Raw genomic sequence first — 25,996 nt, 5'->3', positions numbered from 1 at the left:
AAATCAGGTAAGACCTGAAATTACCAGACAGGTAGCCAAACACTTTAGTAGACCAAAGTGGTTTTTGATTTGAACACCTACATGCTTTTCTGCCTCAGACTAAACCTCTTGGAATTTCCAAAAGCTTTAGACTTATGGCGCACTTGGTTCATCTGTCCAAATCCAGAGTAAACATTCATATAATGAAGTACTCCTCACCTCTTCTGGTCTGAACACTAATTGGTCCACATACATTAGTATGTACCAGTTCCAGTTGAATAGTTGCGCAAACCTTTTTGGCCCTTGTAGGATTGCTTGGCCACTTTACCTTCCAAATAGGACTAACATGTAGCTGTTAGTTAAAATATTATTGAACTTTCAGTCCCTCTTTTAACTAAAATATGTTTCCTACTTGAGATAATATGACTCAATCACAAAGGCCAAAGTTATATTTCATTTGAAAATTTTTATTTCTTTGGTGAAAGTTCTTGTTCATCATCCTTTCCATTGAACATAACAAATTTAAAAAGGGTATAGGACATAGGTAATAAAGACTATTTAAACAATGTACCAGAACAAAACAAGACGAAGATGAACTTCGAAATGTAACTGAGGAATCAATTGCATTGTCAAACCATGTTTTAATCAAAACAACTAACAATAATTGAATTCCTCTTGAAATCTGGAACAAACAAATAGTCACCCAAAACCATAGTCTTATAAATAACTTGTCCTACTGCAAATGCAGACACAAGTTCCCATTTTCAAGCTTAAAATATCTATGTCCATTGCTGACAGGTATGCCATGTTTGAACTACTACAAAGAGTAACAAACATAATCAGTGATTCCTGAATCAATAATTCATTCACTGATCAGGCCTTGATATGCCCATGTCTGGTTCTTTTCATCACCTCTGGGAAATTTTTCTTTCAGTGTCCCTTTAGTCTGTACTTGAAGAACTTGCCTTGCGGCTTCTTCATAGCAACTGGTTTGACAACTGATAACCAAGTCATTTTGTTCTTGTTACCACCCTTGGGTTTCCCTTTGGATTTAACAAGACTCTTAGCAAAACCTGCACCGACTGCATTCTGTCTAGCAGAGCTGCTAGATGCAGCAAACATGTCATTAAGAGTCTGAAGCATTTTTACTCCACTCTTAATCATGTACACTTGCTTTTGCAAGTATTTGGAAAGACTGACAATAATATAGCAACAAACTACCATATCTGCCCTTTCTCAATCTGAGAAATGCATCTTAGTTTCCTTAAACGCTTTCTCTGCAGGTTGCTATGGCCCTCACATTGTCAGGACAAATTTTAGCTTCCATGTTTTAGAACAATATCAAAGATTTGCTTTTCACTTATTCATAGTTGGTACCATCTAGAGGTTTTCGACTCAAAATCATTTATAAGATATTTTCTGAAAAACATATAAAGCACACAATTACAAACAAATAATGCAATAAACAAACGAAGTGAAAGTAGATTCTCGTAACTACTCTTGTTTATTGTTAACAATCCTTCAGTTTATCTTTACAAGGCTTACGATGGGCAAGTCACTTGTAAAAACCAAAATTGTTATTTGGGCCTTCAGTGCCATTGCCAGAGCCTCGATAGGAGGGTTAACAATTTTACCAAAGTTGAATGTAATTAACCATTGTTTAATTTCAAAATTATCATTAGTGTCTAAGCATTGCCGACGATGGGCCGTACAATACTTTACTAAAATTTTGAAATTATTAAGATTTAATCTAGTGAAATCTGATTATCCTTATCCGATGGGGCTTCAGCGATAATCTTTTCACTAATAAACCCACAAATGGAGCCCGCAGGTTTTAAAATTATTTAATTTTTAAAACCTTCACTCGTTCAACATTTTTGTTTGAGAATTTTCATAAGCCCAGTCGAATTCATTGTTTAATTTCAAAATTATCTTTAATAACTTAGTATTATCGACGATGGGTCGTACAATACTTTATTAAAATTTTGAAATTTATTAAGGCCCAATAAAATCCAATCATGCTAATCCGTTGGGGCCTCACATGATTATTTTATTGATAGGCCCACAATGCGCCTGGAGGTTAAATTGATTTCTTAATTTAAATCTCCTCCCATAGATATTTAAGTCCAATCTAATAAAATCCAATCATGCTTATTCGATGGGACTTCACATGATTATTTTATTAATGGTCCTATAATGCGCTTGAAGGTTAAATTAATCTCTTAATTTAAATCTCCTTCCATTCAACATAAGCAACATTTTCTAATTTCCAAGAATTATTTAATTGAGAGTATCCTTTGTTTGATTTCAAAAACTATATAAGTAAGAGCGCCGATAAACGTGCACTAAGCTTAACATAATTTTGAAAGCATTAAGGTCCTGGAATCCGGTCACTTTACGTCAGCGTGTGCTCCAAACAATCATGATACATGAATGTTGTATGCAGCGTGTGTTATTCCATGACCATTTCAGAAAAACCCACAAATTACTCGCAAAATAAAAGAATTCTCTTAGGAAATTTTCTCTAATTATTTTTCCAGATTTAAATCATCCAAATAGCTGACTTAATTATTAATCTAGATTGCAACAATCATAATAATTATCATTTACGAGGATAATTTGAAATCAAAATAATTTCCATAACGATTATTTGTCTTGATGTTAATTATCCAAAATTAATTAATTCAATTATTAATCTAGATTTTTAATAAAAATCATAATAATTATTAATTAATTTCTTAGGATGATTTAAAATCAAAATAATCCCATAATAACTATCATACTAGTCGCTGAAGACATAATAGCTATTATGCTCATGCAATCATACAAGTTATGCAACAATATGGCACCACCTATTCTATATGGCATGTTATCGCAATAAAGCATGTTATCAATCATATAATTTATACCAATCAATAAAAGCATTAAATAATAAAATCTAATTACTTTAATCCATGGCCTTCCTATTTTAAAGAAAATAAAATAAAATAAAATAATACAACTTTGGAATTCGACTTTCGCCTAGCCCATAGTATCTGTCTCAAGCCCCTTTAGGGTTTCATGGGCCCAAAAGCCCAAAGACCCAATCCTTTGGCGAGAAACCCTAGGACGCGAAAGAGAAACCCTAGCCGTCAGGTCTGCCGCGCCGTCACCCGAAGTCAAATCAAGCTGAAACTCCAGGGGAAGGACCGTCACGTATAGACGAGTGCACCGCCGCCGGAATCACCCAAAAAGGTGGCCGGACGCTCCCTCACTCTCCCATTCTTTGCCGGAGAGTGGCGGCCACTCTCAGAATCTTGTGGAGGCGCGTGGGGGCGCGTGTAAACTCAGATGGCGGTAAGCCACCCAACGTTGCGTTCGTCTTTCCGTCCTCTTTCCAACCATATATAGATCGCCTCATTCCGAGATCGGGAAGACCTCGAAAAGTCTCCGACAGTTCTGACTGCGCATCTTACTCGCGGTTTCTCGATCTTGAACTTTTACAAAATATTTGAAAAAATACACAGAAATTCCAAAAATAAACAAAACCAACAAGGAGGAAACCTAATCATATGGGATTAGCCTCCTTGTTACAAATCGAGAAATACACGAGAGACCCTAACCATGGATTAAAGCATTTTTACCGATTAAAATTTAAACTTTTATGAAAATGAATTATAAAATACACATGCTAGATTCATACCATAATCCTAGAACCCTAGGTGCCACATTTCAAGAAGCAAAACTAATTACATGAATAGTGAAACTAGATTCACATACCAATGTACAGCCAAGGCTCTGATACCAATTGAAGGAAATCTTAGATTTATGCGGAAGCGGTTTAGGACCTAGTACATTGGTATGCTTATCGAATCATCCTTGTTTCACAATTACCTCTCGGTGCGCAGGTCTCGTGTAGAATCTTCCCTTGTAGGATTCCTCTTCACGAACAGCTCACCTCAGCGCCGCAGCACGAACAACCTCCTTGAAGCTGGATTGTGATCTTCCAGACTATCTCTCGAGGAGGATGAGATGGTTGTGTGGGCAACCGTTCAGATGATGAACGTCTGCCTCTTGGGGTTTGTTTCTGATGATCTGTTCACCTTGGAGGCACAAGAGGAGAAAACTATGAATATATACGCTTAGGTCTTAGACATAACTCAACCCTAAGCCTCATGGGCTCAAGTGTCACTGAAGCCCAATAGGACTTTAGTGACCAAAAGAGCATATATCCAACACAATTTACACCTCTTTAATCGATTAAATTGAAGATTTAATCAATTAAATAATCAAAACTGATAAAAATAATTGATTTAAAGATTTAATCGATTAAATTTTCATTTTAATCAATTAAATTTTTAATTTAATCGATTAAATTTTAAAAAAAAAAAAAAAAACGAAAAGACATTTGAGCGGCTTCCTACAATTGTTTTATGGCCAGACAATGTCGTTATTATATTGCAATTTTTTGTCCACCTCCGAAAGCCCTTTCCTTTCACTTTTCATTATTGCAATTCCATGTCTGTACTCACAACAAGGGTCTCTTTCAATTGTCTCTTTCTTCTCTTCCTTTATATTCAATACACCATATCATAATTTTTCAATTTCTGAAAAAGCAAAAAAACATGGTACCTGAGAAGAAGAATAATGAGTGAGAGTCACTGATTCCTCTCCCTTACCTCTTCGTCTTTGCATTTAATAGAAAAACCGCACGGATTAACGGCAGGCTCTCAAATGTCATGAAGCCTCTCAAATGTTTTTTCATTTTTTTTTTTGAAGATTTAATCGATTAAATTGAAGATTTAATCGATTAAATCTTTAAGTCAATTATTTTTGTTAGTTTTGATAATTTAATCGATTAAATCTTCAAGTTAATCGATTAAAAAGGGATAGATTAGTAAATAGTTTTGAATGAGGGATAAAATAATTATTAATTAATTAATAAAGGATAAAAAAGTCAAAAAAAACCTAAAAAAAACATTAACTAAAAAAAATAAAATCAAACGCTACTTTAAAATAATATCATGGCTACCTTCAGTGCCTGATGAGAGTATTTTTTTCTAAAAATTAACTAAACAAAGTAATTAAGACAATTGTTACCTTATCTTTTCTTTATATAAATATAATGTAATATTTAATAAAGGAAAAATATACTCTTATGTTATATGGGAATATTTTTTTCTCCTATACATACATTGATTTTCGTATTATTTTTCTTCTTTTTTACTTTTTTTATAAGCAGGTGAGTCCCATACATAATTATCTCTACAACAAGAGAGAACTTCTCTCCTATTACATGAGATTAATAAAGCCCATTTATAAAATACAAAAGCTTCAACTTTTTATTTTTAGTTTTAGGCAAATATTGATGAACCACCCGTAGTTTGTTGGCAACTAGCTAGGGGTGGTAAACAAATCAAGGGCCTTTGGCTCGGCTCGTGAAAGCCTGAAGTTACATGTCTAGAATTGGTTGTTGAAACAATGCTTGGACTTGTGTAAAAGCTCGTTTAATAAAAAGGCCTCAGGCTCCAATTCAAAAGCTCGGCCGTAGAGCCTCTCCGGCTGACCTAGTATATTAATTTTTATTTTATTGTATATTTTTTATACTACTTATAATAACCTTCTCTCTCCTCAATTTATTTCACCCTATTTTATTAGTTAAACAGACTTTTTGAATGATTTTGTTCTATATTATGCTGTTTAGATATACATTGAATTTATGAATATTTATGGAATCACTAGTTTTGTTGATTGGATATTTTTTTGGATAAATTTTTGTTGTCTTATTTTTTTTTAATAAGCTAAACCAGGCATTTATTTTTTTGTAAATAAGTCAAGCCACATACCGATAATTATATTCAGAACAGATAACAGGCTTGGTCAAGCTGACATATTTAAACACAGGCTTAGCCTTTTGTAAGAACTCGCACCGTTAATTAAGGAATTTAATTAATAAATTATGAGAAAATAGGAAATGATTCCATAATTGACCCTAATAATTATTATGAGGCTTTAATAATTATAGTAAGTGGGTAATATTGCTGAAAGTCGCTTTTCGGAAGAAAAGTGCAGATACTGATTCTGCTAGTCGGTATAAATGAGTACCGAAAAAGTATCCCGGAAAATTAAAGTAAGTGCATGTTAATTACTAGAATAATATGTAGGACTTGCAAAACGAGTTTCAAGTCCAGATAATGAGAACTGGTGCTAGAAACCGGTACTGGCTTGGAAAAGCGCGTACCGGAAAGGTGCTCAGAAAATTATAAGAAAAATATGATAAATCTTAGAAAATTATGTAGTTCCATAATCTAAAGTTTGGGATTAAAATGCTAAGCGTAGCAATTAAAGTTAATACTGTGTGTTTAAGTGACTTGTGGCTATAAATACCCATTTCTAAGGGTACAATGCCCTAGAAAACAGATTTAGAACGTGAGAGTTGAGGGTGGCTGATCAGCTTGGCTGACTTGTGGGGTTTCTTCTCCATTTTGGGTCCAAGGCACTTCCTTTCTTGTTTTTCCTTCATCCTTCCTTTGTAAACACTTGAGAGTGAGCTTGGTGAGGGAGAATGGTGCTTTTCTCTGAGTGCTCAGCCACTGTTGGTGAGAGTTTTGGGGCTGACTTGGTTGGCTTGGTTGTGGAAGCTTGAGTTGGGCATTTTGTTGCTTAAAGAAGCAACATTTGGGTAGAAAGGTCAAGTCTTGGTGTAGTATTTTCGTACACCATATTCCCAGTAGCTGTTGAAGCTGTTTTGGGAGCTTCATGAGCAGTTGACCCTCTGTTTTGGCCTTTGGTATGTATACCAACCTTTGATCATGAGTTTAATGCTTAAAAATGAAAGCTTGATGCATGTTAAGGCTTAAAGATGATAACTTGTTGTTGGGTAATGTTGAACACACCTATAAATGCATGTTTAGGTGCTTTAAATCGTTAAAAACCCAACTTTGGATGGATATCTTCACGAAAATGCAGAACTGCATTCTGTCGTGAAATATCCGGATATCTGCCTGATGAATATTCGGATATGTGATATCCGGATATGGGGTTTTGGATATCCGGATATTTGGTATCTGGATATGGGATTCTGGATATCCGGATATGCACAGTGAGATATCCGGATATTGAATATCCGGATATGGTCCCGAGGAATATCCGGATATTCTGGGATTTCGAAGAACAATAGCTATGCTGTGAGGACAGTAGGCTATTGGGGGTTTGTGGACCCTAGATTGATGAAGTTGAACTTCTGTTTTAATTAAACTAAGTCAGAATCAAGTGATTAAGGGCTTATGACTTGGTGAGAAGCCTTAAGACATAAAGCGTAATGAAAAGGCGTTGTCTTTAATTTGTATGCATGTGGTACATGTTATTGATTTATATTTGGTCCATATCATATTGTGATCTGCTGTGGTTGGACTTTGAGCTTGTGGCATTGGATAGCTAGCTTAGAGGTAAGCTTTCGTGTCCTCGGTTTAGCCATGTTGTGGTTCCACCATGTCCCATGGGGGTATGGTTTATGCATGCTGTGTACATGCTTTCGGATATTTGATATGATGATTGAACTTTACATGTAATGACTTTTAATATGCATGTGTTGTTTCATCTTGACGGGAAGCCTGAGTATGTAGCGCTATACAAGACGGTGTACCGGGGTGAATGCAAGTGGTACTTGCACGGTGTGTAGGTGATAGACGTATACCTGCACTGTCTCTGGCCAGTAGATTAGTATTGACACACATGGCATGATTATCTGCTGCATTGCATTATTTTAGAAATGATAAATGATAAACTGCTTTTGAACTTATATTGCACATGTAAGTGAGCTTGGGGTGGAAGATCCTTGAGGACGCACTGTCTTACTGAGATTTCTAGTTTAGAGATCTTACCCCACGTTTGGGGAATGCTTATTTCAGGATAAGGTAGTATGGGTACTGATGCCTCAGGCGGCAGGAGGCCGGAGCTTAGCTGATTATGTTTTACTGCTTTATGTTAGCATGACTGGATTTGGATGCTGTTTATGTTTTCCACTATGTATGATATGTTGTTGTTGAGACTGATGTTGGGCATGTTGCCTTATTTGAGTGAACATGGGGATTGTCCATGACACTTTCTGTTAGTACTTTTTAGATTGGAGTTGTATAAACTGTTAGATGGTCCGGTCTACGTTGTTGTAGTTCCGTGACTAGAGCCACACTTATATTATCTATGTTATGAGGTATTTCAGTTAGCTGTTTTATTGCAATTACATACAAGCGATATTTTATTAATGGATTATTAAGCAAGTTGGTAATGTTAATGGCATCATAATTGAAAAGAAAAAGTAATTCCGCATTTTTAATTAAGCGCAGCTTAATACGATATTATAATAACATTGCCGGGATATATACGAGGTGTTACACCTTTTTTGTAAATTTGCTCTAATATTTTATCAACATCTTTTACTTCATCAGAGCACCACCAAATGTGACGTGTCTTTTCAGGGATATTTGGCACCCTATCACTCTCTATTCGTAAACAAAATTCTCCTAACACCGATTTTGCTAAATCATTGACAAGATCATGCATGACGGAGCAATCATCTCTACCTCCTGCTTGTTGGAAAAATGAAATTGACTCTAGACACGATTGAAGAATTGAATACCCAACTCTTCTTCGCTTTCATCTGTTGGGTTGCATTTCAGCAAACCTTCTGCCATCCAAAGCCTGATTAATTCTTCCTTTATGAACCGGTAACCTTTGGGAAACAAGGAACAATAAGCAAACAACGCTTCAGATTGGATGGTAACTCAATCTCAGTACCGGATTAATGTTACTTTTATTCGATAAAATCCACATATCAGTGTTCAGTATCTTATTCCAAAAAAGTTGAGAGAGATTTTGTAACATCCCGTCTAATTAGGAATTTATTTAAACTGCGATTAGGAATGTGGCAGAGCACGTGCCTTCGGATTTTATATAAATGCTTGCTTTAGGGGCGAGTTAAATGAAAGTAGAGAATTATTTGTATTACCATAGAAGGTGAGTATCTATGTTATGCATGTGAAATTCTAGTTATAAGTATAGGAAGAATTTAATTATGACATATAGCTATTCCCCAAGAATGGAATTAAATTCAATTTGATTAAGTAGTGGGATAACAATTATGATGAATATTTATTGTAGGCAATTGACACCCTTGTTAAAAATATAGGGACAAATGAAGATAACATATAGAAAGTGTAACACTAATTAGAACTATATGAGTATTCATTAGAGTTATGTGATTAATTTTATTTCAAAGAACAAACCCTTTATTGGACTTATATATTTGGAACCACCCTCCATTAGGGCCACGACCCAAATCTCCAAAATTGAAGCCAAAAAATCAGCCCAAGGTACTTCTCCACATGACCCCTTATCTTACCCCAAACAAATCTTACATGTCCGCCTATTATTGGTAGAGAATCAGCCACTTGTTTCCCTCATCACTGCATGCGCATGGTGTAATGGAGAAAAGGAACTCTGATTGCTTGTATCATTGTCCAAAGTTACTCACACAAAGCACCCTCAAACCCCTTCAGCCCTTGTGCGCATGAACGGAGAAAAAGCCTAGCATCTTCTGGTCTCTGGTGACCCTTTTATCAGCATTCAAACCATTATGGTAGTACTTCCTAGGCGCTATTTGGGGGAGACTGTACGGGGGAGATTTAATTTAGATACAGAAACAAAGTTGGGCCTCCTCTCATTCCAAATGACCGTAGAAACCAATAGAGAAGAACCACCATCATCTAACTTTCCTTGCTTGTCATCTTTCGGTTCGGCCTTAGACATAACCGAGTGGAGAAGTAAACTCTTTGTTGCTTCCTAGCTCCACCCTACCATCCTCGGTTGATGAAGAGTCCCTCTGCATGCAGAATCGGCGATCCCTTCTTCTCCTTTCCAGCCGAAGCAACCACCATCAAGGAGGTGAGACATTTCTTCATCTCCTTACTTTCTATTTCATGAATCGGTTTAATGGGGTAAACTCCCTTGCATGTGGCTGAGTTCGTGGACTTGGGAGAGTAAAAGAGGGAGAACCGTGACGCCTATATTGGGGACTCTATTCTTGGCCATTAGAGAACCGTAGCTCACTTGGGAGGAGGTAATTAAACCTAAAACCTTAGACTCTTCACTCTGTCTGTCTCGGTTGTGGTATGCAGCCTAGGAGGATGTACATTTTTCATTCTCCTTGCTCCTAATTCTGTTGCATTGGAACCTTGGTGTAGACTAGCTTAAAGGATCGTTTGGAGCATGGAAATAGCTCCCTTTGGGTCTCAATTAATCTGTTTCGTAGACTAGTGACTCTGCTTGTGTAAAAGATAAATTACAGCATGCTTATTGGTTCCTTTTAGCGCATCATTGGTCTTGTAGAAGAGGATAAATAAATGAACAAAATTATGACTTCTAGCCTCTAGCCTAAACCGTTTAGGTAGGTGCTAGAATCTTTAGCTATGCACATCAGTAAAATAATATGAAGACAGAAAACTAGTAGTGTGGCACATGTTTAAGTTGGATAAATCTCACACTAAAGGATTATTGATTTAATTTTAAGTCATGTAAGCAGTTTGATCTAACTAAAATTCTGAGCCTCTAGGGAATAGTTTTCGAAACTGAATCTGTATGCTTATGTAGTCTTAGAATTTTGTCAATTTTGAATTGAATAAAAATTACACACACTTAGTACCTTAAAAAAAAAAAGAAATCGAATCAGAATGTGTTGGGGCTTTGGATTGTGGTGTTGTTAACAAGTAAATATAAGTCAAACGTTAGAATCCCTTTTGTCTTGGTTGTTCGGCCATTCATATACATGTTAGGGGGATACCTTGCCTTGGTTAATAAGCGATGGAGGCAGCAAGTGAATGTTTAATTAACACATGCTTAATTTAAATGAATAATGCTATGTTAAACAAAATAAGCTGAGAGTCCCTAATTAATGACCATAAAGACCGAATCTGTATGGATGAGGAACCTTGAGTGTTGACTATTGAGTATAAGTAATAAAACCAAACATAAGTCAGAAAATCTACTTAGTTAAAGACCTTGGAATTCGATTATAAAATTAAGTACCCAGAGGAATGGAAATTTCATATGATATGGGAAAAATGTATTAAAATTCTGATCTGAGTATTCTGTTAATTTAGGACAAGGTAACTAGTGTGGGATCATGTAGCTGTATCAAATTCTTAAGAATTTAAGATTTACTTGGCAGCATACTGTATGCCTCACTAGCACACTCTAGTTAGTGTAAATCAGGTTAGGTAATACTATATATGTAGCACTTAATCCATGGGCAAGGAGCCGAATTTACATGCATGTGTAACTAGCTTGGATTCTGTTAATTAAGGACAATTGGTATATTAACTTGAGTAAGAAATTAATATGGTGTAGGAGTTAGGGAAAACCGATCACAGAATAGAAATGAAAAGCATGAAAATTCGTTGATGAACTATGGGAATGGCATGGGACAAATTCTGATTTGTCACACATGTATTTTAGGTGCACATAATTCTTATTGAGTGAGCTGAATTTTGGTGCTGTTGATTATTGCTTGGACACAAGGTATGTGTAGGCGGTATTACCTAATGTGACTATTGGCTAGTGTATGGAATTGTGATGTGTTGCTCACATTTGTTCTATGTATGTTATGATGATGATGAGCCAATGGTAAGCATATGAAAGGATGATATGATATATGCATGCATTTTACATCATAATACATTTTTCTGTTGAGTGCGATTGCATAACATGGCATGTATACTTGATTCATGACATCTTGAATATATATATATATATATATTTGTATTGAGGACATGTGACTGAGCATGCATCATATAGGCATGCCTGGTACCAGGAGAGGAGACACTTGGCTTCAGTCCGCATAGGTTCCACAGTGGGATTCACCTTCATGGGAGCCATTAGGAATACCCACTGTGATGCTATGCGCACGACGGTGCTATGAGCGTAAAGGAAAAAGGGCGTTATATACGCGTTATGATATATGATGAAAATGATTAAATGTTTGAAGTGACTATTTATGATTTTGTGCCTAGTTAATATTGTTGCGTTATGGTTTTGTTGCCACACTACTGGGATTTTCTCTCACCCCTTTGGGGCTGCTATTTTTACAAAATGGCAGGAGGACGTAAAAGCTTTTGAGGACTTGGATATTTGCTGTTGACCTCTACTGTTTGGGCATGCTACTATTGATGTGATATTTTATGGATGACTGTATGAAATTGAGAAGCTTGTATTACGTGAACTATGATTTTATTAGTGCATTACGATTTTATGACCAGCAAGTATTTTGGAAACAGATGTTGAAACGTTTGCGAAAAGGATTTTGACATGTTATCTAAATGCTGAGTTTTGAAAAGTCTTTGCGAGCACTTTGTAAGTTGTCGTACTGGGGCTACAGACCTCCGATTTTCTTATAATTTATATGCACGCGTAGCCCCAGGTGTCTAGTTTCATTATATATAAACCTTGCAAAGAAATTCTGAAAGATCGATTTATTATGAATTTTACCAGCCAGGACATTTGTGATATTTCCACTATTTTCTCTCTTATTTTGCGAGTTATGTTTCGAGGGGAAAACGAACTCCAAATCACTATTATTTTATATGAACGTGAATCCCCAGATGTCTAGTTTCCAGATTACAAAGAATATATTTTTAAATTGTTGAACTGGATTTTATACGAATTTTTAAAGACAGCAAGGTCCATCAGGAAATTTATATTTTTAATAAGTTTAAGAAATTTTGTTTACTCTGATTTTTGTAATTAACCAGATCCCCTCTTTAGTTTTAATTGGCAATGTAAAAGCGAATTTTTTTAGTCTTTAAAATACTATTAAAGAACTTCAATTCCGCTTAGCAAACAACTCTTTTGGAGGCCTACAAGAGAGGGTGTTACAGATTTCCTCCCAAGAGATTTCCCAATACGTTTATAGCCAAAGGCAACCCTCCACACTTCTCTATAATTTTCCTGCCAATTGATTCAAGATTTCGATATTCACTTACATCCTTGTCCCCTAAAGCAAGTCTCACAAATAAACTCCAGCAATCATTTTCCTTCAATTCCTTTAAACAAAGTAGTTGGGAATTCATGACTGATGCTACCTTGTTATCACGTGTAGTGACAAGAATTCTACTTCCAGGAGATCCACAGTTAAGGGCAGCATGTAGGGCCTCCCAACTTTCCCGATCAAGATTCCAGACATCATCTAGAACAAGCAAATATTTCTTGCCAATTACTCTCTCCGCCAATTCATCTTGGAGTGGTATAAAGTCTTCAGCATCTGTTGAAAACTTAAACGACTCAAGAATTGCTTTTGTAAGTCCAACAACATTAGAATAATCCGAAACACAGACCCATGCTCTACTAGATTCAAACTGCTCCTTCATCCTTTGGTCATGGTACACAAGCTGAGCAAGGGTTGTCTTTCCCATCCCACCGAAACCCACTATGCAGTGGCGAAGCCACTTTATGCTTAGGTAGGGCCCGGGCCTCAGTTACATTTCTGTAAATTTTATTTATTATATATAATTATATAAATAACTATAATTGGGTCCTATCTCAAATTGTAAGTTGGCCTTAGCTAAATTTATAACAGACGAAGATTTTGAGCTGCTTTGTGTGTGTGACCAGATAACGCTTTCTTCTTAATTTCTTATTCTTCTTTCATCTTTTTTTAATTAGGATTTTCTTCTAACCTTTTTTTTTTCTTATTCGCACTAACCACCCGGAACTCAGCCATTCTGCGACAATGTACGATATTTCGTTCCTTTCTCAAGATTTTACGGATAGATGTTCTTAGAATATGCATTTGTAATTATATTATCCGATGAGAAAAAAATTTATTTACATTTTTGAACATTGTAAAAGGGAAATTTTTTGTCTTTGCTGACCATAATTGTTTATTGGGTGTTTCAAACATGAGTGAAATTCATGCCTTTTTTTTATTTACAACTTTTTTGTGTGGTTGTTTTATTGATTTTATTTGTTTTGAAAAATAGAGTGTTGTTTTACGTTTATTTTTTTTTTAAAAATAATTTAATGTAGAGCTACAGTTGCTAGTGGTAATGAAATTAAATTGTTTCTTCGTGTTATTTGTATTTGATTTCACAACAGGAATAAATTTTTTGGCAATTAATAAGTAAAAACTGTTAAAGAGAAAATTCAATGAAGATATATGTATATATATGGAGTATGAAAATTTCTTGTACATACCCATTAATAAATTCTTTGTTTTTTTAGTATTTTTTAAAAAAATTAATATTAAAATATTGATTAAATGATTTATGTGGATCCAATGTCATTTAAATGATTTTAGACATTTATCGCTGATTGTTCCATGTTTCTTTTTAATTGTGAAGTTTGTTCTGTCCCTCTATGTTCATGTTCCTCACAGGTTACGACTAGGGGTGTAAATGGGGTAGGTTAGGCCTGCATGTTTGGGCTTTAATAGCCTAAACTTATCTAAAATATTTAGAGCCTATACTAGCCTATTAGCCTATTAAAGGCTTGATTTATTGGTTTGACCTGACTTATTATAAAAAACTAATAAACCTAATGTGGTCTGTAAGGCCTACCGAGTTGCAAACTAAGGGGGTGTACTGGATTAGGATTTTAGAGGATTTTAATGGATTAATTTTGGACAAAAAATTCCATTGGTATTCAATTAGAATTTTAAAGGATTGAAAAAAAGTCATGTGGTATTCGATTAGAATTTTAAAATATTAATTTAGACTCCGTCCAAATCCGTTGGTATTCAATCAGGATTTTAAACAAAGGAAAAACAATATTGTGGTATTAAAAAATTTGACGATTTTAATGAATTTTCCATTGGTGTGGATTTCGTGAGACTTTTTAGTGAGAAATATACATAAGATGTCTTTCTCACAATCTCACCATAACCCCTAGAATTTCTTGAGATTTCTCTACTGTAATGCCTCACAATCTACTCTAGCATTTTCTCAAAGCCAAGGTATGTTCTTTTTTGACTCTCATATATTCTCTTAGATTTGGGTATTCTTCCTTCATGATTAATGATTGTGTTTGTCGTATGTATTTACCAGGTTTTGGTATTCCTCCTTCACGATTAATGATGTGTTTCATTTTTTTTACCATAGTTGTATAGAGTTGACGATAAACATGTATCTAATTTCAAAAAATGAACTAATAAGCTTACCACATACATTCTTTGTCGACCTTCTTCTTTTGTATAATTTTTGGATTATAATGAGCATAAAATCCTAATATTCTTCGTGTTTGGCAATGATACATATTAAAAATCTTAATAATCTGGTGGCAAGCTCTATTAAAAATCCAAATAATCCTAATATTCTTCGTGTTCAATTTTCATCATGCATCATTGGGAAATGTAACTGAGAGGATATTTGGCATATTTAAATCACGGTTCACAATTTTTAAGTCAACACCTTCATTTCCATTTAAAACACAAGCAGAGCTTGTGCTAGCATGTATAGGACTACATAACTTTCTTCGCAAAGAATGTTGTTCAAATAAATTTTCAATTGAAATAGCAGATGCATCTTCATCTTCAGTATCACCAGTTAATGAAGAAGATAATTTTTAACTCATTGGTCAAACCCAAGAGCAGGAATAAGAAGATGCTGATGCGTGGATGACTAGTATAGCTTTAGATATGTGAAGAGCTGATGCTTAATAATTTTGAATGTTTGTTAAAAATTATATTAAGTTTTACTGATTGAAAAAATTATATTAGGTTTTATTTTTTTATTAATATCATTTCATTTATTTATTATTATTTTTATTGACTCTTGTAATTTTAAATTTTTTGTTAAAAATTTATATGGTTTTTTAAAATCGTATAAATCCATATTGTCCTTTCAAATCTTATAAATTCTATTAAAATTTATAAGATTTTTTATCTCAAAAAAAGTCTTTTAAAATCATAATTTAATACATCCCCTAAAGTTTATAAGCCCAAACCAAATTGAAATGTAAAAGATAAAAAAAAGTATTCACAAAGATCACATGAAATAAATTTTCATTACAATCACATGAAATAATATTCATAAAGATCACATGAAAATGCTCATAAAAATCACATTAAAATTTCATATATGTATATATACATATAATTTGCACTTTCTTTACTAATTGAATTTTATTTTATATTTTAAATTTTAAATAAATATTTATTATTTGTTAAAATAACATTAATCCTATTACTTTGAAAATTAATGTTACAAATTATGATATCAGAATATATTTTTAAATGAATAATATATATCATAAATATATATTATTAAAAAATAAAAGGTATGTGTAATTATGATAAATATTTTGACATGTCAAATTTTTTGCCTCTGACTAAAAATAAATTCTGACTCCGCCACTGTCACTGTGCTAATTATAGGTACCTGCTTGTTCTTTACATTGTCAGTGACATTGTCTGAAAGTAAAAATTCGATTATTTCCTCTTTTTCTACATCTCTACCATATGTGCTGCTTGATGGATCCACCAAAGAGGAAGTTAGCAATCTTTCTGGGGGATTCCAAATAACTTCACCTTCCTGGCTAAGTAAACTACCATTATTTGATATTTACCTCTAAATTTTAATATGTGAAACATAGTTAATAGTTGGAGAAAATAAATTAAACATTTGATCTAATGTCTGTTTTTTTTTTTAAACATCAGTTAATATAAATATATCCAACTCTTTGTAACGCTTCAGATAAACTTATAGAGTAACAGCACATAATAAAAAAAGATATATTTTTCTTATGTTGTAGGAAAGAAATTATCTTATGTTGTAAAAATAAAAATATCAGTGGAACCCACAGATAAGAGGAGAAAAAAAAAGAGTGGTGGGACCCAACCTTTTTTTGTGTGGAAAAGTTATTTATCTCATGTAAAATGACATAAACATAACCCTAAAAAAAATGCAGGTTTACATTAATTGAGTCAAATGAATTTAAGTCTTCTAGTTGTTTAATGGCCTATATGAAGTTGCAATTAACTTCCAAATTTTTTATTTAATTCTCTATCTACTATTTCCATTATATATGTTTGAAACTTCCAACAGCTCTATTTTTTTTTTTCTCTATTTAAATCCACATCTACCATTTCATCTATCCTAATTTCCTATATATAAAATGTGATATAAGAATTACGATAAATATTTAGCTTAAGTCTTTAATGTATTTTTCATTTTAAATTTTTGATTTGTTGCTTACTTTGATGAAATTAAAATTTACGTCTGTCTAGCAAAAAAAAATTATGTCCAAATATTTATAGCTTATCCATTCTTATTAATTGAAAGTTCATATAATTAAGTTTAATTTGTTTTAGGTTTCATAATATCAAAATATATGTATACAAGATCTTTTATTTTAAAAGATAACAATAAAATAAATTATCCACTAGGGCTAGCCTAGTGGTGTGGGTGTGTGTAATAGGGTGTGTGTGAGTGTGTGGTTGTGTGTTCTATTCCTTGTAACCTAAAAAAAAAAAGATAACAATAAATTAAACAATCAATATTGTAACTCATGTTTTATAATTAGATGCCTTTCTTATTTACATTAGCATGTGCCTTTTATTATTTACTATGTGTTAATTTCCCAGGCAAAGAATTTAAATATTACAAATTAAATAAGAAAATATGAAGAAAAAAATAACAATTTAGAATCTATTTACAAATATATAGTAAGAGTTTGATGTTTGTCATTTTAAATAACATAAGTTATGTCATTTTAGAAGAGAGATAGACACAAGGAATAAAAATTATGGGGAAGAAAGTGGGTGGCTTTTTTTAATTTAAATTTTAAATAAAAAAATATTATTTTGTCTTTATTTCTCTCTTAAAATGATATAAATTTATATTATTTAAAATAAAATAACTTTATATTATTTAAAATGACAAACAATTTTTCTATATAATAATTAGTCGCGCAACTTACCTAATAATAATATGTATACGATGAATTGTTTAGTTGCATAACTTACCTAATAATAATACGTGACATAAAATTTTTAATAATTTTACATTAAAATTTTGCAATGACTGGTGGAATTAAGTAAGTTTTTTTTATCCACGTACCTTTTTAAATTTGCGCATTGATAAATTCCCAAAGGTATTTTGGTCAAAAGAAATTTTAGAAATATTATTTACCAACTTATTAATTCAATTGTACTTATGCATGGCTAATCGAATCTATTGAGACTTTCTATATAATATATTAAGGTTTTATTTGAGAATTTGAAGGAAAAAGGTAGAAAAAAAATTCAAAGAAAATGAAGGAGAGGAAAGAAAAATGAAATGTATTCTTTTCCCTTATTTGTAAATTAAAATTCTCCGAATTTAAGAAACTTTAATTTTAGAAATAATAAGAGTTTCGAAAAAATTTATGAAAATTCCTAAAAAATTCTTTGCTTTTTTAAACTCATAAATAAAGAAAAAAAATTATTATCTTTTTTGTTAAAACTAATTTTCAAACAAGTCAAAAGTTTAAGCTCACCTTGCAGTTGCACGCTGCCATCTTGCATCCTGTTGTGTCGGTCAAATTGCAGTCTTCACGTGATGGGAGCTGCAAATTCTGGAACTGCAATTCTTGAATAACGACAGTATACTCTTTTAAAATGACCTCAAATCTCAACTTCCAATACTGAAGTAATTTGCGGACCAATAAATTAAAAGAATATGACATATGTTATATGTCATTTTATTTTAATGTAGATGAATTGGAAAAATATGAATTCTCAACATCCAGCATTTTAAATGTCATTAAAAGGAATGCTTATGGAGATTTTGAGTTGCATTTAAATTGACGTAGTAATAACATGTATTTTTATTTATTTATGCTTCACAAACTTGTAAAAGTGTGATTGGCTAATTTTTGAGCTTATATACTGAATCTTATTTAACACATTTTAAATATGATAATATAATTAAATTTAAATATTAATATTTATATATGTTCATGTCAATCAATCCAATCAGTAATTCATTTTCCCAATTCGATCAATATTCAGGTCGAGTTTAATAATATTGAAAAAAACCACATATTGTGAAATGTTATTACCTAACTAACTGTTTAATTAGGAGACTTCCTACAACAAATGACTTATACTCCAAGCCGAAGCTAATACATTTTTGAGTAAATATTTTTTTGGTCCTTAGCAAATTTTACGATACCCGTTTTAGTCCTAGCAAATAAAAAGGTTATTCGCGATCCTTTAGAAATTCAAAGTGGATCCATTTTAATTCTTTTGAAGAACTAACGTGGGTCTTTTTTGAATTTGTGATGGACCACGATTTAAACTAAATGGGTCCATTTTGAATTTCTTAGGGACCACAAATAGCCTTTTTATTTGCTAAAGACTAAAGCAGGCATCGTAGAATTTGCTGAGGACCAAAAAAGATATTTACTCTACATTTTTTTACCCTTTATATCGTATTTTGCATTTTTTTTCTTAAGCTTCTAGCCCCACAAACAAGGCATTCCATAGTACATGCTTGCATCCAATATAAGACAATCCACGTAACAGTGATGAAATTGTCATTGTTCATCAAATTATCAACCAGAATGTTACATGAATAGTTCAAATTTCCTGAATGCCACGTAATTCGTTACACATAACTGCAAAGTATATTGGCTGATGTGTCAGGTTTTTGTTAGCCACATAATTAGCTACAGGTACCAGCGATTTTTTTCTCTGCATCATCAACCACATGGTTGATAGAATTAACTGTAAGCTCGAGTTTTTTCAGCACAACCTTAAGTTTGCTTCCACGGAGGAAAGCAATGGATGCCAACCTGTCGAAAGTAACTTTAAAGAAAGACTGAAGAAATACCCCAGCGATTAGCTCTGCCGCCATGACTTTCTATAACCCAACGTGAGTGTTGAAGAAAGAAATTAATTTTAAATTACTGTTGAGATAAGTTTAGTTTGTTTAGATTAAGTTGTTTAAATTAGAGTTTGTTTGTATATTTATGTTCCTATTTATTCTGATAAGTTGTTAACATGACATGTATAAATAAACCTCATTTGAGAGGTAACTATGAATGAAGATGTTGTACAGTTCTATGAATTAGTTTCAACATGGTATCAGTTGAATTTTTTTGATCCAAATAACCCTTACACGGCCCCACATCGCTTCTTTAATTTTTTCCACAACATGTATCCTTCCTTTCCTGTGTAACCTTTCTTACCCAACCCGCATCCCAATTCCTTTGCAATATTCCAATCCCTAATTTCCCAAACCTGACCCGCTCTTCTTTTCTCTCTGCATCAGATCCCTACCTCCCTAGCAGCCATGGAGGACACCACCGAACATACTACCAACAACACCTCCACCGAAAACACTACCAACAACACCTCTTCGTCACCCTCTTCCACCGTTCCTCACTCCAACATTATTATTCAGCAAGAACATTCTTCCTTTCCCGTAACTCTCATTTTGGATGAATCCAACTATCCTATTTGGTCTCAACTAATGGAGATGCGCATCGGAGCCCGTAATAAGTCCGGCTTCCTCACTGGCCACACGTCCAAACCGCCAGCCACTGATCCCACCCATGCCACCTGGGTTACCGAAAACAACAGAGTCAAAAGCTGGCTCATTGAGTCCATGAGCCCAGCCCTCATGCAGCGGTTCATCCGCCTGAAATCTACACACAAAATTTGGGAGGTTGCTCGTCGGACGTTCTACGATGGGTCTGATGAAACCCTCCTGTTCGAACTCCATCAGCGTGCCTTCTCTGCTAAACAACATGGACGAGCCCTCTCGGTCTATTATACTGAGCTTTTCTCCAACTTTCAGGAGATTGATTACCGCATGGCCTCCTCTGCTTCCACCGTTGATGGCGTGGTTCAGACGCACTTCTCCATGGACCGTCTCCGCGTCTACATCTTATTGAATGGCTTGGACTCCAATTTTGATCAGGTCCGTGGAGACATCCTTCGAAAAGAAACCAAACTGGATCTTGAAAGCACCTACGCGTTTGTCCGTCGCGAGCATCACCAACGAGTCACAATGAGCCGCCCTGCTTCTTCACCGGAAACCTCTACTTTTCTGTCTTGTATTCCACGCAACACTGCTGTGCCCTCATCTCCCAAACCACGCAGAGGTCCTTCCTCGGCAAAACCTCTAGTGTGTTCTCATTGCGGGGATTCTGGACACTCGAAGAGTAGATGCTATGAGATCGTTGGCTATCCGGAATGGTGGGACTTCACCAAACACCCTCGCCGAAAAATCCCCTCCAAAGCACTTCAGATTTTTGTAGATGGTAATTCCTCCTCCGCTCCTCAGGCCAATACAGTGTATGAAGGCATTTTAGGTAACCCTCTTGCTCTCTCTGCTCACAGTAGGAATTTATGTTGGATAATTGATTCAGGCGCGTCAGATCATATGATCTGTGATGCCTCATTATTGACACATGTGTTTCCTTGTACTAAAAATCAAATTAAAACTGCTAATGGTGGTATGGCTGGCTTTTTGACCCTTTTGCCCCTCATTAATTAATTAATAACCAATTTGCCCCTGATCCAGAACTATCCACCAACCTGCCCCCTTTTAGTCGACTACCTTGCTTTTTTAGTCGAGCAAATGGTCAAACTTCAGAAAGTGGACTACCGCATATTTAGTCGACTAGAAAAGCATCTTAATCGACTACATTTTTGGGATATGTAGTCGACTAAGTAACGATATTTAGTCGACTATATATCGACTGAAACCCTATATTTTCCATGTTTTCGGTCTCATTTCGATTGTTGTTGTTGTGTAAACCTAAATAGCTCCCTTTGTTCATGTGTAATCCTCTCAATCCGATTGTATTTCATCCCACCATCTCTACAGACCTAATATTGTGAAATCATTGTCATTGCCCAATTCCAAACCCCAAAATCCGAACCCAAACCCCCAACTTCAGAACCCAAGTCCCAATTTCGTGAGGAAGATGAGCACAAGTCCAAACATGTATGTGACAATGATCTACTATGATGAAAAGCATTATGAAGGCCCCAATGGTGTTCAATTTGAAGGAAAAACGAAAATGTTGAAAATCAAACGGGGCACTACATACAATGAGTTAAAGGAGAGAATTCAGCAAAAATTGGGTCTGCAAGGCAGCCAATGCGTTCAACGGATGATTGCCAGGGTAGAGACAACAGTTGGTAAGGATGCTATTTACTACATTGGTAACGATATATGTGATGATGAAGATGTCGAATGTGTCATAGATGCAATTGTTGACCGAAAATTTCAAAATTTTATTGAGATATATGTTGAATTAGATTGTGGTCAATCTTCATCTGCACCCATGCATACAAGAAGTGAACCGTATTTTGGTCATGAAGAAAGAGTAGTCGATTTATCTGCACCTGCACATGTCATAAGTCAGATAACACTGCGGGAAATAGATGAGGATGAACAGGATGCCGATATGGACAGCGATGAGGACGGTGAACCTGAGAGTGTTATTCCGCTAGGTGACACGTCAGATACTGACGTAGAGGATGATTTCGACGCTGACACAAGCTCACCATCCCCGGGTTCGTAGGTTACGAGACCACTTCGTGTTGACCCTGTTAGCAGTGGTAAGATTTGTTTTTTAAAGATTTAATTTAGCAATTATTTTTTTTGTTATGAATGGTATTGACGGTGGCATTATAATGCATCCGTAGGTTCTGAGGTCGAGCCATTTTGGAATGAAAGCTCACATTATTCCTTCATTAATTGGGCCCACCCTAATGATGAGACGGAGATATTGTATGGTGACGATGATGATCACGGTGGCTGGCAATTAGGGGATCCTTTATATTTGTATCAGGAGTTTCGTAGCAAATCTGAAATGCAACATGCAGTCAAATTATATTGTATGAAGGCTCACCGTACTGCCGTTGTGGCAAAAAGTGATGACCATAGATTTGTGATGAAGTGTCGACACCATAATGATGGATGTCCCTGGTATGTGAGGGCATTGTTGCCGAAGAATGGAAATACTTGGGTGGTTAGTAAGTGGGTTAAAGAACACACCTGCCTAAACCAAGGTCTTACCCGGGATCATAGACAGTTGGATTCTGATGTGATATGTGCAACCATTATCAGTATGTATTATTCGATATATCTAACTTCCTAAGGTATGTTTACGTTAATCAGTTTGTATTCTGACTGTTGGTCAGTGTTTTTTTTATATAGGTATGTTAAAAGAAGATCCATCATTGAAGCCAGTTCTTATTCAAGAGAGGGTACAATGTTTGTATGGATACAACATATCTTACAGGAAAGCTTGGAAGGCTAAAATGAAAGCCATTGTCAAGTTATTTGGCGACTGGGATAAATCGTATGCATTCTTGCCTGGTTGGCTGACATACATGACGCAGGTTAATGTGGGTTCTGTGTTCAAGATTGATACGAACCAATGTGTTGATGAACGTCGAGTGTATACGGATAAGGCTGTCTTTCACCGAGTATTTTGGACCTTTCACCAGTGCATTGAGGCCTTCAAATATTGTAAACCCATAATCCAAATTGATGGCACGCATTTGTACGGTAAATACAAAGGAACTCTTTTGATTGCAACTTCACAAGATGGAGATGGTTACATTCTCCCTATTGCATTTGCTATTGGTCCTCCGGGTGAGAGATTGGATGATTGGTCGTGGTTTCTTAGCCTCATGTGTTTTCACGTCACGCATAAGCATGGCATTTGTCTAATATCCGATCGTCATCCTAGCATCATCAGGGCTGTAAGAGATCATGCCGGTTGGCAGCCACCATTTGCGTATCATGTGTTTTGTCTACGCCACATCGGAAGCAACTTTAACACTAAGTTTAGAGATGTGGAATTAAAGAAAACCCTGATGAAGCTAGGTACAATCTTCTTTTTAATATGTACAAATTGTATATAATTAATCCTTTTGTATCTAACGCATCATTTTGTATTCCAGGGTACTTGAGTTCAAAGATTCATTTTGATATCAGATTCTAGGAATTTATCGACAGTAACCCTCAAGTAGCTTCATGGATAGATCAGATTCCCAAAGAAAAATGGTGCAGGTCTTACGATGAGGAGGGTCGGAGGTTTGGTCACATTACGACTAACCTATCTGAGTGTGTGAATAAGGTCCTGAGGGGTGCACGTAATTTGCCTATAACAACATTGGTGAAGATGACTCAAAGTAGACTTGTTGAGTATTTCGTCAAGAGACGTGAAAAGATCCAAAAAGCAAAGGCAAAGGGTTGGAGAATTGCAAAAAAAGTTGAGGATATCATCCAAAAAAATGATCAATTAACAGAGAGCCTCCGTGTGCGGGTTTTTGATAGGGACCTGCAGCTATTTGAAGTTGAGGATGCCTACAATCAATCAACTCATGATGCAGGTGACATAATGAGGGTGGACTTACTCAATCGCAAATGTCAATGTGGACGGTTCACATCTAGAAGATTTCCTTGCAGTCACGTCTTAGCGGTGTGCAAGGTAGAAAAGTTGAACCACTATGATTATGTTGATCCTGTGTTATCAATTGCACAAATTGATAAGGTATATGCTGCACATTGGTATCCAATGGGCAATGAGTTGTTGATTCCACAAATTGATGGCCCAACCATTATCCCAAATGCATCTTTGGTACGTGCACAAGGAAGACCCAAATCGTCAAGGATACAGAATGAGATGGATTGGGTTGAGTCTCAACCGACAAGCACTCAGAGTAGATGTAGCCTGTGTAAGCAAATTGGTCACTATAAACGTACATGTCCTATGAGGATTCCCAATACAAGATGAATTGCGGAGGAAGCAGGGGAGGGGCTTAATGTTTTGATGGTTTAACATTATAGGCATTTATGGTTTTATATGCTTGTATTTGATGTCATGATGTTTGTATTTGAATGTAATGACGGTGCTATGTTTGTATTTGATGTCATGATATTTGTATTTGAAAAAAATGAACGGGTTGATGTAATGATGCTTGTATTAATAAATTATATGTGTTTAAATTGTTACAACGCAGATTTGGTGCGCATACACCAACGTTTTGACACAGTACGTAAACCATGTATGAATTTAACTTCATCTTAGTTTTTTGACTCGGAAATTATGCTCCCTAAGTCACACTCCCTTAGTGGATCAGTGTAGAGTGGAAACCTAGGGCAAAAAACATGTGTAATTTGGATTTGGGGTCCTAAACCAACAATTTAGTCGATTAACCTGTACTGGTTTAACCTAAACCAGTACAGGTTAATCGACTAAATTGTTGGTTTAGGACCCCAAATCCGAATTACACATGTTTTTTGCCCTAGGTTTCCACTCTACACTGATCCACTAAGGGAGTGTGACTTAGGGAGCATAATTTCCGAGTCAAAAAACCCATGTGGACATTAAATTCCTAAAACCAAGTCGTATGTTGTCATAACGTTTGTTTACGGTTAACAATACAAGATGTAGCCTTTTTAAACACATGTACTGATTTGCTGTGATGTGTTATGGACGAATGTGACCTGTTCAATATTGTTTTGTGCCGTGATGATCAAATTGCTAAAAAGGTTCCATTCATAAGTTATACAATATTGAAATGGAATTCAATTCATTACACAACATAACATAGATCCAAAAAACATAACAATTCTGCATTCATTAAAAAAAGTTACATTACATCAACGACTTAAAGGAAATACATGAACAAAACATAATAACATGATGTAAACCCTAAATCTACTCGTCATCCCCGTCTGTGTCCGTCTCCGAGTCGTCCTCATCTGACACATGACCCCCATCCCCTGCTGCCTCAGCTACCTCACCACCTCTTGCAAGCTCCAGACGAGCAAGCCTGTCTTCCACACCCTTAAACCTTCCCTGTATGTGTCTAAACCTTTCATTCCCTTTCTTTCTCCATTTTTTATGTGCCAGCGCCATCTTTCCTATCTTCTTTGTCATTGCATTTATGCCCTTCATGACATCACGCAGTGAAAATCCACCTTCAGGTTCAGCTATCTCCTCAACCTCAGCCACATCCTCCTCCTCCTCCTCCTCC

General features: G+C 35.1%; 1 protein-coding gene and 1 long non-coding RNA gene across 2 annotated transcripts in view; one reads left to right on the top strand and one right to left on the bottom strand.

The window, feature by feature from the left end:
- The window catches only part of LOC133317347 (putative late blight resistance protein homolog R1B-16), a 30,496-nt gene extending 10,655 nt beyond the window's left edge, over positions 1 to 19,841 (bottom strand). The window contains 5 exon segments of the mRNA XM_061519208.1: positions 12,886 to 13,454; positions 16,365 to 16,535; positions 18,481 to 18,627; positions 19,458 to 19,573; positions 19,664 to 19,841. Of these exon segments, the coding sequence (XP_061375192.1) occupies positions 12,886 to 13,454; positions 16,365 to 16,535; positions 18,481 to 18,627; positions 19,458 to 19,573; positions 19,664 to 19,841 (1,181 nt within the window).
- LOC133317346 (uncharacterized) lies at positions 9,451 to 12,312 on the top strand. The gene is made up of 3 exons (XR_009752297.1): positions 9,451 to 10,075; positions 11,470 to 11,532; positions 12,110 to 12,312. It is a non-coding gene; the product is annotated as an uncharacterized LOC133317346 (long non-coding RNA).
- Positions 19,842 to 25,996: the final 6,155 nt, after the last annotated feature.

The sequence above is a fragment of the Gastrolobium bilobum genome, unplaced genomic scaffold (genome assembly GCF_033153095.1).
Source record: "Gastrolobium bilobum isolate Gb01-03AN ecotype WA unplaced genomic scaffold, APGP_CSIRO_Gbil_v1 utg494, whole genome shotgun sequence".
In the NCBI taxonomy this organism is placed as follows: domain Eukaryota; kingdom Viridiplantae; phylum Streptophyta; class Magnoliopsida; order Fabales; family Fabaceae; genus Gastrolobium; species Gastrolobium bilobum.
The sequence above is the reverse complement of the archived record's forward strand: the minus strand, read 5'-3'. Positions and strand labels throughout refer to the sequence as shown.